Consider the following 19,238-nt stretch of genomic DNA (forward strand, 5'->3'; position numbering starts at 1 on the left):
GTCTCCAGCTTCTTGTTTTATAGCACCATTGTGAATTGCAGCATTACCCCCTCCAAAAAAAAAAACTTGGCTCAAAAATTAGCTTTATTAACTCTGCCTGGATTAGGGTTACTAGTGAGGCCCACAATGGGGGGAAAGTATCATTGTTCTAGTCACACTTTCATATATCAAGTCTACTTGAGAAGGAACAGACTATCTCAATTTCCTTTCTTCCCATTCACTCTTAAACCCACTCCCTTTCGCCCTCACCATTCCACTGACTGGTCAAGGTCACCAGTGACCTCCAAGTTGCTCAATCCAAAGGGCATCTCTCAATGCTCCTCTTGCTGGACTAACAGCAGTGCTTAATGCCTCTGATACTTTCTCCTCCTTGGAAACCTGCATCCCTTGCTTCAAAAGCAAGATGCACTCTGGGCTTTCTTCCCATCTCACGGGTACCAGTTTCTCAGTCTCCTAATCTCCTTGGCCTCTGATCACTGGTGCACCAGACACAATCCCTGCACCCCTCCCTCTAGCTACACTTCCCTGGCTTTAAATACCATGGCTTTAAGCACATTGATTGTGCTTCCAAATTCAGATCTTCAGCCCAGAATGGAACCCAGAACTCACATCCAATTACTGACCTTCTCCCAACATGCACATCCCACTGTTTTCCCCTTGTCAGCAAGGACCACCTGGTCCATCCATTTGTTGTTCAGGCCAAACGCCTTGGAGCTCCTGCTGACTCCTCCTCCTCTCTGCTCACCAGCCCCTTAGCAATCCTGACCCTGCCTACTTCTACTGGTACAGTGGTGGTCCACACCACTATATTTCATCTGGATTATTTCGGTAACTTTCTACCTGGACTCCTTGCTGCTGTCTTTGTCTCTCTATAGCCTATTCTCTATAAAACAGTCAGAATCATCCCTTTTCAAATGTAAGTCAGATCTTGTTACTCCTCTGCTCAAAACTCTTCAATGACTTCCCATCTCATTCAGAATAAAAGTTCAAGTTCTGTTAATAGATTAGGTGCCTTTCACATTCTGACCATCTCTCCTCCTCTTATCCCCATCCCCTCACTACACTCCCATGTTAGTTTCCTACCAATGCTCTAACAAATTGCCAAAAACTTAGTAGTTAAAACAGTAAAAAACTTATTCTTTACAGTTTGGAGGCCAGAAGTCTAAAATCGAGGGGTTGGCAGCAGGGCTGCATTCCACCTGGGGCTTCTGCAGGGAAACACGTTTCCTCAGCTCTCCCAGCTTCTCGAGGCCACCTGCATTCCTTGGCTTGTGGCCCCTTCTTCCACTTCCAAAGCCAGCAGCATGGCATTTTCTCTCCTCTCAACCTCCTGCCCCCTTTATAAGGAGCTCTGTCATTATCTTGAACCTCCTCAAATAATCACCCCATCACAAGATCCTTAACTTACATCCACAAAGGTCCTTTCACCATAAAAGGAACAGTCACAGGTCCCGAGGATTAGGAGAAGAACATCTCTGTGGGAGCATTATTCAGCCTACCACAACCTAGGCATGGTGACCTGCCTGCTGCTCCTCAAACTCAGCAGGTGTGCTCCCCTCAAGGCCTCTGCACTTGCCAGTCACCTCTGTGGAGACCTGCACAGCTTCCTTCTCCCCTCCTTCCGGTCTTTGCTCAAAGGTCACCTTCTCTGTGATGTTTGCTAGGTCCACTTAAAAGAGAACCCCAACATCACCTCTTCTGTCTGATTTATCCCCACTTCTCTTGTCACCCTAAAATGTAAGCTTTCTCAAAGACAGGGTTTTGGGGTTTTTTAATGTTTTGTTCACTGTTGTTTAGAACAGCAGATGGCACACAGTAGGCCTGCTGTAAATAACTGAATGAGAAGAAGTCCAACTTTCTTTTTTAATTCAACACTTTAAAAAATAGGACTGCTTGTATTTTTAAAGATCAGCTTCTGACATGTGCTTTCTTATTCAAACACAACCTCTTGCTTTCTGCTTTTTTTCTTTCTTCTTTTAAACTTTTTAAAATAGAAAACTTTAAACACACAAAAGTAAAGTGAACAGTAATTGAAACGATTACTGTCATTCTTGTGTCATCTGGCTCCCTTTTTCTCTAGCATTCTCTGAACACAACCCCTGTTTAAAGGAGGTGGCCGGAGCTCTGGCCGGATAGCTCAGTTGGTTACAGCATCGTCCCCAGCACAAAGGGGAGGGCCCCCACAACCTGGCGAAGGGCACTCCTGAGGGAGCCTGGGTCTTGGTCTTGGGCCTGCACACAGCTCCTTGAGAGAGGAGTCTCGTGGAAAAGGTGGGAGTTAAGAACCAAGGGACCCCTTTGCCAGCACTGACAGTTCTGCAGAATCATTTATGATATGAAAATCAATTTAGCTGCACTTGCTCTATGGAGTCCCGACTTTTAAAGACTTCATTAAGCTCTTTAACTATAAAACCTCAGCCTTGAGTTTCTCTGTTTGCACATCTGGAAAGATCATAAGATCACATTTTCCTTGAAACCTGAAATTTCATGATCTGATATACTGGTTTTAGTTCTAGAATAACTTATTTATTTTGATAACACCTACTTCTTGCTCACCAATTTTATCATGAATCTTAAGTTTTTAACGTCCACATCTTGCCTCTTTCTTTTCTTTTTTTTTTTTTTTTTCTGTATTTTTCTGAAGCCGGAAACGGGGAGAGACAGACTCCCGCATGCGCCCCTCTGGGATCCACCCAGCACGCCCACCAGGGGGCGACACTCTGCCCACCAGGGGGCGATACTCTGCCCCTCCGGGGCGTCGCTCTGTTGCGACCAGAGCCACTCTAGAGCCTGGAGCAGAGGCCGAGGAGCCATCTCCAGCGCCCAGGCCATCTTTGCTCCAGTGGAGCCTTGGCTGCGGGAGGGGAAGAGAGAGTCAGAGAGGAAGGAGAGGGGGAAGGGTGGAGAAGCAGATGGGCGCTTCTCCTGCGTGCCCTGGCTGGAATCGAACCCGGGACTTCTGTATGCTAGGCCGACGCTCTACCACTGAACCAACCGGCCAGGGTCTTGCCTCTTTCTTTATGCATAGTTTTCTACCTTTCACTTGAAAAGCATGACATTGTTACCTATACAGCTAAACTTCTAAATTTATACATTAGAAAATACACATTACTAAAACATACCTTTAAAATGAAAATTAGAAAGGACAGACTCACAGATGTCGAAATCAGATTATGGTTGTCGGGACTTAAAAACTGGGGACAAGGGAAGAGAGACTGTGGCTATAAAGGGACAGCAGAGAGCCTCACTGATAGCTATTCTGCACCTCCACTGCTGGCACACAAATCTACACCCGTGATAAAACCGCACAGAACTGGCCCTGGCCAGTTGGCTCAGCAATAGAGCGTCGGCCTGGTGTGCAGGAGTCCTGGGTTCGATTCCCGGCCAGGGCACACAGGAGAGGTGTCCATCTGCTTCTCCACCCCTCCCCCCCTCCTTCCTCTCTGTCTCTCTCTTCCCCTCCTACAGCCGAGGCTCCATTGGAGCAAAGATGGCCCGGGCGCTGGGGATGGCTCTGTGGCCTCTGCCTCAGGCGCTAGAATGGCTCTGGATGCAACAGAGCAACGCCTCAGAGGGGCAGAACATCGCCCCCTGGTGGGCATGCCGGGTGGGTCCCGGTCAGGTGCATGCGGGAGTCTGTCTGACTGCCTCCCCGTTTCCAGCTTCGGAAAAATGAAAAAAAAAAAAAAAAACCACACAGAACTAAATACACACGCAAGTAAGTGTGTGTAAAACCAGTGAAACGTGAATGAGCTCCATGAACTGCGTTGATGCCAGTTTCCTGGCTCTGACACTGTTCCCCCAGTGGCAGAAACCAGGCGAAGGGCACGATGGGACCTCTCCGCATTATCTTTGGCAACTTCCTGTGATTTTATAATTATCATTTTTTTAAAAATAAATGTTGGTCAATACCTCAAAACCTTTACTCCTGGCCCTGGCTGGTTGGCTCAGCGGTAGAGCGTCGGCCTAGCGTGCGGAGGACCCGGCTTCGATTCCCAGCCAGGGCACACAGGAGAAGCACCCATTTGCTTCTCCACCCCTCCGCCGCGCCTTCCTCTCTGTCTCTCTCTTCCCCTCCCGCAGCCAAGGCTCCATTGGAGCAAAGATGGCCCGGGCGCTGGGGATGGCTCTGTGGCCTCTGCCCCAGGCGCTAGAGTGGCTCTGGTCGCAACATGGCGACGCCCAGGATGGGCAGAGCATCGCCCCCTGGTGAGCAGAGCGTCGCCCCCTGGTGGGCGTGCCGGGTGGATCCCGGTCGGGCGCATGCGGGAGTCTGTCTGACTGTCTCTCCCTGTTTCCAGCTTCAGAAAAATGCAAAAACAAAAAAAACAAAAACAAAAACAAACAAACAAAAAAAAAAACCTTTACTCCTCAGAATTATTCATGCTGTAAACAACAGTACACTTATCCTTCTCATAAAAACCAACTTTGTATTTTTGAAACCGACAATTTTGTAATTGTTATTCATTTAAAAACAGTATCCTTTCAAGTGCCAGGAATCCTGTGGGCACACACAATACAATGAGCATACAATTAAAAATACCAGGGTGATAAGGCTGTTCAATGAACTACCCAATGCCTAACTTTGCTTACTAAATGACACTTCGTTTCCAGATCGTTCAGCGTGACGCACTCCCACAGAGACACTAAGTCCTGCGAGGGAACATTACTGACAGCCCAGAGCTGGAGAGGTGGGCATCAAAAGCACACAGGAGGCACTAACATAGCAGGGCGTTAGGTTAGAAAGCAGAAAGCCTCACAAAGCAGAAAATGAGAGGGGATGCAGGAAGGAAACAAAGTCAGAGCAAAACCAGCTGTCCAGCACAGTCCACGGCATATAGCGTAATCTCTCAAGTCCTCCAGATCAGGGCTCCTTACTGTGAGTCACTTACCGATTTGGCATAAAGATCTGAGCAAACAGGTTTTCCCCAAGGGCACACGTACAGTTCGTGATGCCAATTCCACGTAACTGGCCCAGTTTCACTAAAATCCCAAGGTGGAGACATTAAAAGAGAACAAGAGAGACAGAGTGAGCCCCCTCTACAATAAAGTCATAAAGCAGCAAGACCGTCCATCCAACAGAAGGACCTCTTCCCTGTTTCGAAAATAAAAACGCCACGAGAAACAAATGAAAATGCTACTTATTTTTATTACGTGGCAGTTTTATTTTAATGCTTGGAAAAAAAACAAAGCCAGTTCTACAGATTACCAGCCATCCACGGTCATCTTCATGCAAGCAGCTCTATAAAAAGTCTGGCTTCACAAATCAGAGACACTTTAGAAGTTCTGTTTAAGATATTTTCTGTTCTTATACATGTGCTTTAAAAATGAGATTGAGAAAAAAAAAAAAACCAACACAATTCCAACTGGCCAAAGAGGGAAGAATTCTGGTGGACAATCAGGCTACTGTGCTGCAAATTAAACTGTTCACACCTGCAGAATAATCTCACCAGCATAACCAATCTACCCTGAAATGCAGCCCCATTGTACCAAAAGGGGGATCTCTTTTTCCACTAGATCCTATCTGTCACTGATAAACCCTCTGGATGAGAAAACCAGCAACAGATGTGAAAGCCACATGGCCCTCTACAAAGCAGGAGAGCAGAAAGCAGTGTTAAAGAAAAGATTCCTTAAACAGCAGCTCCCTATCAAGAATGAAGATTTTATCATCTAATGCTGACTCTGTGGAAAGCAGCTCGCTATTAGACCCTATTCCAAGACTCCGGCTCACAGTATCGGGCTGACATCCAGAAGCTGGACTCACTCAGCTACACCCTTGTTTTCAACTCTTGGGAACGGGGCCAATGTGTAAAGTTAGAATATAACAAGAACAATTTGGGAGGGGAAAGAAGAAGACAATGTGGGTACTCTTAATGTAATCGATAGCTCCGAGCACGGTTTACACTTCAGTTCATTTTTATTTAGTGACTTTTAGCCTTTGAATAATTTCTCCCAAGATTTCCACACTCTGCATCAAAAAAGACTTGCCAACATCCCTAGCAAAGTAATACTGTGGCAATTAAGAATACCGAAAACTTTTTCAAATTCCTATTTAAAAAGAAAAATACAGGGGGTGGGGGGAGTATGTTTAGTTATGAGTACGTGAAACACAGTCTATTCTCATATAATTATTTATTAACTATTGTGTTATTTTCCATATGAACTGTAAACCTACATTTCCCCTGCCCTATAATTCTGATTAAGCAAAATGCTTCATAAAAAAATAGTATAAACTATTTAAAATCAGAAACTCTCTAAAATGTCCTGTTTTATGTGTGATCCATTGAACTGCCACAGAAATAGCAAGTTCTAGAATCTAAATCTGGCTGCAGTTTTCAGCACTTCCAAACTACCTGAATATTTTCACCTTCACATTCTTGGTGGTGCTTTGAATTTTAGCGTACAGTTCTCCTACCACTCAATTTTGCCGAACCCTGTTTCTTAAAGGTACAGACACTTGTGTAAAATACACTCTAGAATCCAGGAATGGGAAACGGTAACCGCCAAGCAAGTTAATTCTTTGGCAGCTACAGACAATGAATATTCCAGTGTCTTCTGGGGGACACAGCTGTCCATGAAAAGCCAAGAATCCACAATCACAGACGCATTTAGCTTGTGAGAAATTATACACTGTTCCCCAAAAAGAAGTGAACAAGAGACTAATTTTAATGGCCTAAACCCTTACCTCTCAAAACATGCCAAAGCCACAATGGCATCACTGGTTAGAAATACAGACTACTGGGCCCCACTCTGGACCTCCTGAATCTGCATTTGCATTTTATCAAGATATCCTGTGATTCATGTGCACAATAAAGTTTGGCCCAGGCAGTATCTCCCACTTCTCCACTCCATGGACGTATGCCCCAGAGTAAGCATGAGATGGGTGACAGTGACCTGCAATTCCCTCAGTGGGTCTCAGGTCTCACGTGCCTCGCACCTCACTGAGTGGAATTCTTGTGTTTAAAGGGTAATTTGGACTATATGCCTAAAAGAGGACTTCATTGTTTTGTCCCCAGATTGACCCTCAGCTCCCAACCTAAAGGCAGGCTTGATGAAACCGAAGGCTTGCATCTTTGCATTAGAACAGCGCGGACATGAACAGCTCAGGCTAGCTCAGTAAAGGCCAGCACAGAGCTGTCAGCCTGGAGCGCATGGCCACGGATCAGCCGCAACTCAGACTGCAGGGGGGCAGACGGTCACAGAAAGGTAAACAGCAAGTAATGATGTGGAACACAATTCCTTCAGTTCCAAGGTTGCTTTCCTTCCAGTAAAGCTGCTACCCAATTCATCAATTCTTTAACGCTAGTAACTACGTTGTCAATTTCTCTGACAAAGGCGCTGCCCATATTTCAATCACAAAACATCAGTCCATCCTGACCATCCTTTGACAGCTTACCTGTGCACACCTTCCCAGGTCTTTCCTGTCCAGATACTGAAATATATTGATTGCCAATTCATAAGGCAGATGGATATCAAAGAAGGGCACGTTGTCCATTTCATTCTGAGGAGAAAAAAAGAAAGGAAATAAGCTTCCAATTCTGAGATTTTGAAAATACTCATACTCATCGGCCCTTTAAATTACTGGAAACATTCTCAGGTGGCGACCAGAGCAATGACGGCGTTCCCCAGGAGGAGCCAAGCATCCTCACTATGCAGCAGAGCAGTCAGAGACCTAACTCAGAACCATTCTCGATTCTCTGAGCCCCGCACATGTACCTTCACGTTCATGTACGAAATCCACGAGACCATTTCCCGTTCATTATGCTTCCAAAAGGAGAAGCAGGTGCCATCTCACAGCCTGGGGCATGGCATGCATATCTGCGCACAGGTATCTGTGCAGGGCTCTGTGGAGAGAGCCCCGTGGCCTCTAAGGAAAGGTGAGCAGCAGGCAGCCAAGGGAGTGAGCCTTGCAATCAGGGAGGCCATCAGTCCTCCCAGGATAACTGCTCTCACCCCCAACTCGGAGGGGAGCGAGTGCCCACAGCCACAGGGGAAATGCTGACCTAGGTCACGCAAGTGTTTTCATCAGGAAAAGGAATAGGGCCGTGAACATGAGCAAAGAGTAAATAAATGAAATGCTGCTCTTGAGTGAGGTGAACACCATCTCGCCCTGGCCACTGGAGAGGCACAGGGCTTCCTAATGCGCTCAGGGCTCACACCGCCCAACCTGAGTAGAGCCAGTACAAACAAAGCAGTTCTTCTTCGGTGTCGTTTATTAATGCAGAGAAATTAGAGCTTGCCTGCCTTTGGATAAGCAATTAGGGATGAGGTAACAGGCTTTATTTGAGAGATAAGGCTGTCATGATGATCCTGGTAGCACAAAGAAATATGAGTGTGAAACAGAAGAAAAACCCAAGTGTGCATATGTACTCCTCTGCCTTTTCCCAAATCCACCTGCCAAAGCTCGCTTTGGTGTTTGCTTCTGTAAAGCTCAACAAAGCAGCACTCTCTGTCCCAACAGAACTTGCTAATAAAATTCATCTTTAATAAGCTTTGGCTGACACCAGTGACTTACTGGTTGCAAACAAATTACTAATTCATCACTCAGATAAGGCAGTCATTGACTACAAGGCTGAAGTCTCAAAACCGAAAATGGTCTTGGCATTTTTAAAGGAGCGTGAGCACCAATGTAAACCCTACCTATATTCAAGGTAAAGATTTTTCTGGAGTCATGTTTCCCATTCATCTAGGAGTCTCAGAGCTAAAAGATAATCCAGGGTATAAGAAGGAAATGTATTCGACTACAAAAAAAAAACAGCACAAGGCTAAGTGTGAGGGCCAAAAAGGATCTCTAGAGGAAAAAAAAAGAATAAGAGTTGACAGTTCTTTGTGGAAAAAGAAGGAACAGAATGTTAAATCAAGAGAGAAATGTTGGCTGTACAAGAAAAAAAAAAAAACAGGAAAAAATCTGCAAGTGTAATTGGAAGACAAAGGTGTCCTTGCCTAAAAAAATAATGAGAAGTCATGGTCTAATGTCAGGCAAGGTCCTCTCCTATAACTAACTGGCTTCACTTAATTCACTCATCAAGAAAGAGAGGCAGGCCCTGGCCGGTTGGCTCAGTGGTAGAGTGTTGGCCTGGCGTGCAGAAGTCCCCGGTTCGATTCCCGGCCAGGGCACACAGGAGAGGCGCCCATCTGCTTTTCCACCCCTCCCCCTCTCCTTTCTCTCTGTCTCTCTCTTCCCCTCGCGCAGCTAAGGCTCCATTGGAGCAAAGATGGCCCAGGCGCTGGGGATGGCTCTGTGGCCTCTGCCTCAGGCGCTAGAGCGGCTCTGGTGGCAACATAGCGACGCCCAGGATGGGCAGAGCATCGCCCCCTAGTGGGCGTGCCAGGTGGATCCCGGTCGGGCGCATGCGGGAGTCTGTCTGTCTCTCCCCGTTTCCAGCTTCAGAAAAATACAAAAAAAATAAAAAAAGAAAAAAAAAAGAGAGGCATCACTTTGTCTAGCCCAGATACAACTTGAGACTCTGAACACAACCCTGGAGTGAGGGAAGCTGCAACAAGATGAGATTATCATTTGCCATCTGCTTTCTCTTTTGGATTATTTGACTACAGTAAGGTGGAGAAGTCTGCCTTGCCTACATAAAGAAACAAGAGAAAAATGTTTCTAATCCTCATATACACAGAATAAAAGCAAAGAAAAGCCTGCATTCATGCAAACTGAACTCAGCTTTTCATTGTTAAGAGACACGCCAAGCACTGTTATCTTCAATCAGTCCCTTCACGACTCAGTCTACACTGGTGTCTGGACTTGACCCTACTGTGAAGAAGCATGAGAAATCACCTTGTTTTTAGTTATTCAGGTGCAGGAACCTTCCCTCTCTTGCCTATTCAGTTGACCAATTCTCTATTCTCGCCCTGGAAGATGGTGCCTCTACCCAACCCTGCCAGCATCATCCTTGATCCCAAACACCAAGATTCCCGGGACGCAGCACAGCATGGAAGTCTAAAGATTCAAACTAATAATCCTGGCTTTACCACCTGACTAGCCATGAGATCAGGCCAAATGCAGCTGAGCCTCAGTTTCCTCATCTGCAAAACAGATATAACTACCCTACGAACTAGTACGTCATTAAGAATAAAATGAACTATTATGTGGAAAGTGGAAAGAGCATGGCACAAGTACCAGGGCTAAGCATGCAATAACAGATTGTTAATATTGCCAATTTCTTTCCTTGAGTGACACTTCAACTCCTTTTTCCTTCAATAAATAATTAGGTCTACATCCTATGCTACTCTCATACCACCTTGTTACTTACACAGAAAGGTGTCTCCCTTGTCATATTATAAGCAGCTAACAGCTGGCGACAGTGGAAAGGGGTAGAATAGAGGAGGCTAAGTAATTCAGGAGTCTGATCACCGTGGATCCACACCACAGGTCTTTTCTGAGAGCACTTTCTAAAAAGAATCATCACCTTTAAAGAGTTATACCACAGTGGCCCTGGCCAGTTGGCTCAGCGGTGGAGCGTCAGCCTGGCGTGCGGGGAACCCAGGTTCGATTCCCGGCCAGGGCACATAGGAGAAGCGCCCATTTGCTTCTCCACGCCCCCCTCCTTCCTCTCTGTCTCTCTCTTCCCCTCCCGCAGCCAAGGCTCCACAGGAGCAAAGATGGCCCGGGCGCTGGGGATGGCTCCTTGGCCTCTACCCCAGGCGCTAGAGTGGCTCTGGTGACACCCCGGAGGGGCAGAGCATCGCCCCCTGGTGGGCAGAGCTTTGCCCCTGGTGGGAGTGCCGGGTGGATCCCAGTTGGGCGCATGCGGGAGTCTGCCTGACTGTCTCTCCCCGTTTCCAGCTTCAGAAAAATACAAAAAAATAAATAAAAAAATAAATAAATAAATAAATAAATAAAAGTTATACCACAGTGAATGAAAAGGATGCAGCCACCAGGGTGCAAATGAACAGTCCAGGTGTCATGGCTCCCACACCAACAAATGATTAGGACACTGTGCTGGTCTCACTGTTAATGCACCAGTTGTGATGGTTCTTGGTTAATTGTAAGTTCTGAAGGGTGTTAACTGTTTCGAAACATTCATTAAAATTATGTAAACACCAACATTTTTAAATCAAACTTTTTATTTAAATCACTGAACTCTTAGAATTACTTGCTACTAATATGCGGAGAAATACCTTGCAATCTAAAGATACTCTCACACTTTCCCCTATTTTGAAGCACAGAGCCATCTAAAAAGTTATGGGCTACGTTAACCAAGTCTATTATCTACACTGACTTAACATGGAGATGGACAAGTTGGCATTACACACACACACACACACACACACACACACGCACACACAAAGATATTCCAAGAAGAAAAAGATTAAAAATGCTGGAAATATTAATATATGGAAACTTGGTCACATTATAAAAATGTCAATATGACTAAAACGTATAGAGAATTATTTTGCATTAACAGTCCAAGCAATGTAAGAATGGCCAAATGTATGATACAGAAGACCAATAAACTCAAAGTATTAACTTACCTTCAAATTTAAGGGAAAACATCTTTTTGGTAACATACAATCTAGCTTTTAATTCTTTAATGGCTCAGATATTGATTCTCTACTCTATTGATGACTCTTGTCCTGTATTACACATCAAAATTATCTTGGAGTTAAAAAAATGCCCAGGGCCTCTCAGACCTATTACCCCAATTTCCAAGAGTGGGCTCAAGCATCTCTTCCTCAGGGATCCTCAGGCACACCGATAGGTGAGAACCACAATCCTAAAGTACAGACAGATATAAAAATCAATACTTTCACAACCAAGCCAAAAAAAAGAAGAAGAAGAAGAATCCCACAAAGGGGTCAAGTTACTTTGTTAATTCAAAGTCAGTGAATACTAGATTTTCCCAAAGTCTACTGGACTCACTCCAAAAATGCTGAGAGAAATTGCAAATGGATCCGTCCCCAGGGAGGCTGATTTGTACTCCTATGTGCTAATGTAAGACTAATTCTGTAAATGGATGGGTTTCGTGCCTTACTGTTAGAAATTTAATCGGTCTTCTCTTGTTTAGTAGAAGAAGGGATAATTACTAAGAGCCAAATCGGTAAGAAGTGAAGAAACTGACTTCAGTTTTGTTCCCAACATATATCTCCAGGGCAAACTGGAACACTGAAGATCTCTCTAGGTGTTTTCAGTAACTGAGAAAGCACCCAGAGTTCAAGCAATAGCTATGTAATAACATTTCTCCTAAAGCTGTGACTGAAAGGCTTTTCTAAAGGAATTTATTTCAACTTTGCACATGCTGCAGAAGCTGAGTCCAGAAGACCCACACAATCTCAGTCAGAAAGAGTGGGTGTGTTTTAGTTTCACCCATGTCTTCTTTAAAGGAGAAAATAGTAGTTGGGGGTGGAGATGGGGCATGTGGGGGAGGCTAAAACACTGTCAAGATAAATAGGCATTCGTTAATTTACAATCACAAATTTGCCTCAAAATTCATGTTTGTTTATTTTTTTCTACAGAACAGGAGCTTCTAAGCAATGACATTACATGCGATTTTTTTTTCCTTTTTTCTACACTTTTGAATACTTCTCCTAAATATTTTTAAGAGCATGTGATCATTTCACTGACAAAGAAAAGCAATACACTTTTAAAAACAAGATGTTTTGTGTTCAAAATGCTATCTGAATTCAGCCCCATGCTATTGCTAGAGAGAGGGCAAGTACTGTCAACAAATGTATAAGAAATGAGGTCTACACTCAAAGGCTGAAATCTTTTATAGAGATAAGTAATCATCACATAAAATAGAATAAAGGCAGGAGACTACAAAAGGCAAAATAGATGGAACCCTAAGGTATTTCAAAGTTCATCAGTAAGTCAGCTGTTTAGAACTTGGAAATCATTTCTCCAAAGAAATAATGCTATAAAGAATGGTTAAACTCCCAAGCAGTCCACAAAAGGCCCATTTATCTCTCAATATCCCCATGCCTAGCTACGAGAAACAGCAAAAGGTATCCAATAAATTTCTGTTGTTTGTATATGTGGATGATGTAACTGAACTACAACACCACAGAATCTAACCAGAACAGTGCTTTGCACACAGTAGATGCACAATCAATGCCTTTGGGATTTGTCACATTTGTATCGGCCTCCCAACTTCAAGAGGCCTTCTCATTTACCACCTACTGGTATGACTCCCCTGGGCCCTTCAGCAGGGATGGAGGTAGAAAATGCCAATCTCAAAAACTGGGGAAGCAAGTGCTGGGGGGAGCCCAGGAGATGCATGCACAGAAGTTTAGAGAGAAGCGGAGGAGGCTGGGCCTCTGCTTCCAAAGCCAAGCCCTTTTCAGTCTAAGCTGGGATCAGAGCTTTAGGATCCAGAAAGGAGAGAAGTCAGGGGAAAGAGGAGCGCCCTGGTCAGGAGCTTGGGTCTAGTGTGGGTATGGATTTGTTTTTGGAATGAATAAATAAGGGCTTCATGTCAAGGGTCCCAACTCTCCCAGCACATTCCTACCAACAGGATGGGCAATGTAATTTCTGGAGCCCATTGTAAAAAAATGTGGGGCCCCTTGTTGAAAAATAATTAAGAATTTCAAGATGGCAACAAAACAGCCTTAAACCCAGCACAGGCCCCTTCTGACTCTGGCGCCTGTGTGGTCATGCAGGTTGCACAGGCCCACGCAGCCAGCTGGCCCTGGCCGCCATGGAACCTTTGCACGTACTGTTCTATGCCTAGAATCCTCTCCCTCAGATCTCTGAAAGCATGCTCCCTCCTCTTCCATGAAATGTGACCTTCCCAGGAAGGCCTTCCAGAGATAGCACTATTTAAAATCACAGCCCTTCCCAAACACATACATACTGTATCCCTCCTGCCTGCTTTATTTTCCTCCAGACCATTTAATACCTGACAATTAAAAATGAAAAGAGTTTGTAATAGACAATTGTATTATGGTCTCTACTCTGTTTGTGGCTCCCTATATCAGGCATTTGGATAACTCCACACAGACTCCAGGAGTTACTTTGGTCAATGTGACTATAACATGGCTTACTTTGGTCAATGTGACTATAACAAACATGACCTAGGCGAGACTTCAAAAGCATTGGGGCTTGCTCTTCTTCTGCTCTCAAGACTATGGGAAGGCCCACCCATGGCTAACCTGCTGAGTGATGGAACACACAACCCAAACACAAACACACACACACAGCCGGCAACAACTAGACCAGCAGCTAACCTCAGACATGAGTGAACCCCTCCATGCCTAGGCCAAACTGTCACTCTACAACATGAGCTAAATAGTATTGTTTGAAGCCAAAGTTTTAGGTGGTTTTCTTTTTGCAGCAAAAATAGAGTCCACTTGAAAATACATATTCCCAATTAAAACACAAAAATCTGAAGACTCTGAACACTGGGCCCACATTCCTACATGGCAACAAGCAGCTGACATGAGCAGTGGCTACAGCCTTTAGCTTAGCCATAGCATGAGTTCCCCAGCTTGTTACCATCACCTTACCCATGTTGGGGTCAAGTTCAGTTGCCATATGTTGTCTCAGGTAGGTGCTGTTACATTTAAGGCAAAGAAGAGCTTGAAATATTATACTCCGCACACTTGAGTTACTATGCAAGTGAAGAAACCATACAATCACTTTGGAAAACTGTTAGTCAATATCTACTAATGCTGAGAATATATGCATACTTCATGACCCAGGAATTTCACAACTAGGCATAAACCCAAGAAAACTGAGTACACGTCCCAAAAGATGTATAAAATGTCACAGCAACACTATTCCTGATAGTCTCCAACTGGCTATCCAACTAGCTATCAATAATGTCCATCAACAGTAGAATAAATCTCATATGTAATGATGTGCACAAGAACCCAAACATAAAAGAGTACATGCTATATGGTTCTACTTACCTAGTTCAAAAACAGACAAAACTAAAACAAGGTGTAGGAGTCAGGTGAGTGGTTAACTTGGGTCTGTGCCTAGTTGTGAAATCACATGTGGGGATTCTGACAAGCTGGTGATGCTGTTCTGTAATCTAGGTGCTGTTGACATGATATGCATTCTTAAAAATTCACTAAGCCATACATTTCTGATTTGTACACTTCAATGCAGAGTTTGATTTTTTTTTAACTTTAAAAAGTGGAAAAACAAAACCAAGAGGATGGCCATGTTTCAAGATAAACGATTAAGTATTTTTCTTCAGAAATAACAGAAAGACAAATTCAACATTATAATATTTAACATGATAAAAAGAACAAGAGCCATTATGAACCAAATCATTACAGAAGCATGGCCGAAACCTGGAAAAGAAGCATAACAGAACACCAGATGAACAAGGGAAACAAGAGCCAAATGAGCAACACCTAGTCTACATCACTCATCTGCATTACCAGCCTGACTTCTGTGGGCTTTGAGGCTTACAACCAATAAATTAAAAATCTAAGCCTTTTCCATAAAAGTTACCATCACTTCTCAGATTTAAAATACTGGGTCAACTACCCCTCAAAAAAAAAAAAATCAATTACCTTCTTAGTGCTCATCTGCCAAAGGGGTCTAATAATGGCCACTGGAAAGGGTGGGTTGTTGGGAGAAATCAAGAAGATAATGACGTCTCTAAAACTTTGAGACACTACCAAGGAGAGAGCGTGTAAGCACACACAATGAATTACCACTTCATTTATAGCAGTGTTACTGATGAGTGCAAAATACTAAAAATAAAATCAGACCTGCCCCAAAGGTTGATTGCTCCTCAGAGTAGTAGAGCCTTGCAGTACCTACTGCGGTCATTCTGAAGGGGGCAGTGATCACAGGCACACGTTCCAGGGCAGGCTTTCACTACCTACCTTTGAAACTTGATTCTCCTGGGCCCCTTGCACCCTCCAGTAGGCAGGCCCTGCCCATTTTTAAAATACTGAACTTCATTCAGGACTCCACTACTTTGGGTATCAACGCCTACCCCCAAAATTAGTACTGCAAAGCCTTGAGAATCAGGCCTCAAACCAAAGGAAGCTATACAGCAGAGACTCTCTCAAACTTGCCTGATCATCCCAACCACTGGATTTCTGGGCCTCTCCTCTAGAGACTCAAGCAGCAGGTCTGGGGAGACACCAGAACCTTTATTTTAATAAAGCCTAAAGTGATTCTTAAACCAAGTCGAGTTTGGGAAACTCCTACCTGATGAAATGTAGAACCCAAAAGATCTGGATCCAAATTCAATCCTCAGAATTTATCAGCTGGATATGCCTGGGCCATAGACAGAAAACCTCTTTGAGTTTCCCTCATTTTAAAAGACTAACAATGCCTACCTCCCAGGACTGTGAAGCCTGAAGACACTGTCACATTCAGTGGGGAAGGTTTCAGCTATGGAGGCCCCAAATGTGCCTTTATCCTAATAATCCACTTTCCCGTTCATTTCTACCCCCAGGGGAGGGTCTTGCCTCAGTCTACATTCCATGGGAACTTCTGCATAGATCTAGGCTGACTCCAGCACCCTATCAGGTGCTAAACCACCTTCCCTTATGCCTATGAAAATTTATGATGCCAGCATACATTTTTCATAACCGGCATAAATTTTCATACGCATGAGAATTGTCACATTAAATGAAAAAGTTTATAACACTCACACATAAAAAAAGGCTATCTCCAACCTTAGAGATAAAGCAGAGCACAGGACCGGACACCTGGTGAAAATTCATAGCTATTAATATTCTTTGAATATAACTAAAGATTAAATATTAAGCCATCATTCATCAGAACTTGCCAATAACAGAATTACTCCCAACTGGGAAGCTGTGGAAGCCTAACTGAAAATGAGCCATTAAAACCTGTTGTCTAATTCTCTTAACCAGGGGTCCTCAAACTTTTTACACAGAGGGCCAGTTCACTGTCCCTCAAACCACTGGAGGGCCACCACATACAGTGCTCCTCTTACTGACCACCAATGAAAGAGGTGCCCCTTCCAGAAGTGCTGCAGGGGCCGGATAAATGGCCTCAGGGGGCCGCATGCAGCCCGTGGGCCCTAGTCTTAACCACGGATATGTTTCAGGTGATCTTGATTGTCCCAACTCTAAAGGGGACTTTTTTGGGTGGGGGGGTTGGGGAGGGGGACAAAGGCATGAAGATCTTCATCTTCCTCCAGACTGGTGAAGAGAACCATGCCCACAAAATAAGAAACTCCACACCAACGGCAGTGCCTCTTTTTTCTGCTTTCATTATTATTGAAGTAATATATGTACAATTAGGAACGCTTGAACAGTACAAACAGTATATAGAAACAAGTTAAAATACCTTCCTATCCATGTCCTAGAGTCCTCTTCCCCCAATGCAACCTTGTTAAAAATTTAGGAATCCTTCTAGAGCAAGATTTCTCAGTCTTATACTTAAAGACATTTTGGGCCAGATAATGTGCGGGAAGGGGGGGTGTCCTGTGTGTTGCAGGATGTTCATGAGCATACCTGCCCTCTGTCCACGGCAATTTCCTCCCGCCCCTCATTTAGCATCTAAAAATGTCTGCATTGCTAAATAGGGGACAGAGTCGCTCCAGTTGGGAACCCCTACTTCCAGAGATAATCTGTGCACGCACAGAGGTGTGTGTGCCCTTATTATAGTTCTTCTCCCCGCAGTGGTGACTCACTGGCGGGTTTTAACGGGGCTGGCCTTGGCTCAGCAGGAGGCGAGGGTCACTCACCAGGTCACGGATGAGCTGGTCCACCAGCTGCTCCCCGGCCCCAGCCCCAGCCCCAGCCCCGGCCCCCTCACAGGCTGGAGGGGAGCAGGAACGGCTGGCTGCATCCTGCTTCTCGGCACAGGTCCCCCATGCCGCCGGGGGCCGCCCCGCGCCCTCCAGAAGGCCCTGGGCCAGCGCCAGGTACCCGGAGGCCTGCTCGCCGTGCCCAGGGGCCACTTGGGGCCGCCGTGGCCGCCGCTCCGCAGCCTCGGGCCGCCGCCGCTTCCTCAGCGCCTGGGCCTGCGCCAGCTCCTCCTGCCAGCACCGGCGGAACTCGTCCAGGCTGTGGTCACCCATGGCCCGAGCTCCCAGCTCTCCACGTCCTCCACGGCCCTGGCGGGTGCCACGGAACAACCCCTCCACGGGAAGTGTCCGCTGCCACCGGAAACTATGGCCGCCACTGCACTTGGGTTCCGGTTAGGGAGCCCCGCCTCCAGTGCACCCACCATGCTGTCCCGGGCAGGAGGAGGTCTGTGCGGTGACACCGAAGCTCGGCAAAAGCCACGGGCAGCAAAGCAGACAAGGGCAGACTTTGCGCCAAGCTCTGTATGCATTGAACAACTATTATATGACAGACGCTGAGAATTCACCATTTAAATCTGCTCCTCCCAATAGCCACCCCCGCCCCCAAAAAAATCCTTTCCATCTTGGGGTTTGCATTCAAGGGGATGGGTGAGAAGTATGTTTAACAAGTGAATATGGACGCTCGAATTAGTAGTAAGTGTTAAAAGAAAATAAAGCAAGGTAATAAAATAAGGCCAGGCATGTGGGTGGAGGCATTAACTTTAGAAGGATATATTTAGAGAAGGTATCTCTGAGATGTCTTTGGAACTAAGGACTAAATTGGGAAGGAACCCAGCCATGAGAAGATCAGATATCAGGAGAGATAATTCCAGAAGGAACTACAAGTGCAAGGGCTCTGAAATTGGAAGGAGAATGGCATACAATCACATCCCATCTTCAAAGTGCTTTGTAGTACCTGCTGCTCCCTCCTCAGAATGTTTCTCCCGACCTTGACCTGGTTAACTCCTCCTACACGCCTGTCATACCAACTCTCATACATGACTTAATCTCCCAACCACCATCTCCTTAAAAAAAAAAAAATCAGGTCTCTGTTTTTCATTCTTATGCCCTTCTATGCTTATCATAGCACAGAATACAATTTCTAGCTTTATATTTATATAATTTTTTATTAGCATCTCCTTTCCCACTGGACTGTTAGTTCTTAGCTTAGAGGTTGGTGATTAATAAGCACTCAAATATTTACTGACTAAATAACCCCTATAATGAGAACCATTCTCCCCCACTTTACAAATGATGAAACTGAACCAAAAAAATCACACAGTTGGTCATTTGCACAACAACATATCTAAATTTTGTCTTAACTCCATGTCTGACCTGTTCATTATTAAATCACACAACTTACCTGGGAAAGCCAGCTGGGAACTATTTGACTGCCTCCAGTTACCATGTTTGGTTTAATTCAGTGGTATTAACAGTATGATTATTAACAGTCTGTGCTCCACAGTCAGACCTACGTAAGCATCTCAGCACCCTCATTTATTC

General features: G+C 45.0%; 1 protein-coding gene across 1 annotated transcript in view; it reads right to left on the reverse strand.

The window, feature by feature from the left end:
• Positions 1 to 18,065, reverse strand: part of FBXW8 (F-box and WD repeat domain containing 8) — a 117,860-nt gene extending 99,795 nt beyond the window's left edge. Inside the window, exons 1-2 of the mRNA XM_066260489.1 lie at positions 17,634 to 18,065; positions 7,397 to 7,501 (exon numbers count right to left, since the gene is read on the reverse strand). Coding sequence (XP_066116586.1) covers positions 7,397 to 7,501; positions 17,634 to 17,969 — 441 coding nt within the window. The 5' untranslated portion in view covers positions 17,970 to 18,065. The remainder of the gene's footprint in view (positions 1 to 7,396; positions 7,502 to 17,633) is intronic.
• Between the last annotated feature and the right edge of the window lie 1,173 nt (positions 18,066 to 19,238).

This window comes from Saccopteryx bilineata, chromosome 2 (genome assembly GCF_036850765.1).
Source record: "Saccopteryx bilineata isolate mSacBil1 chromosome 2, mSacBil1_pri_phased_curated, whole genome shotgun sequence".
Classification (NCBI taxonomy): Eukaryota; Metazoa; Chordata; class Mammalia; order Chiroptera; family Emballonuridae; genus Saccopteryx; species Saccopteryx bilineata.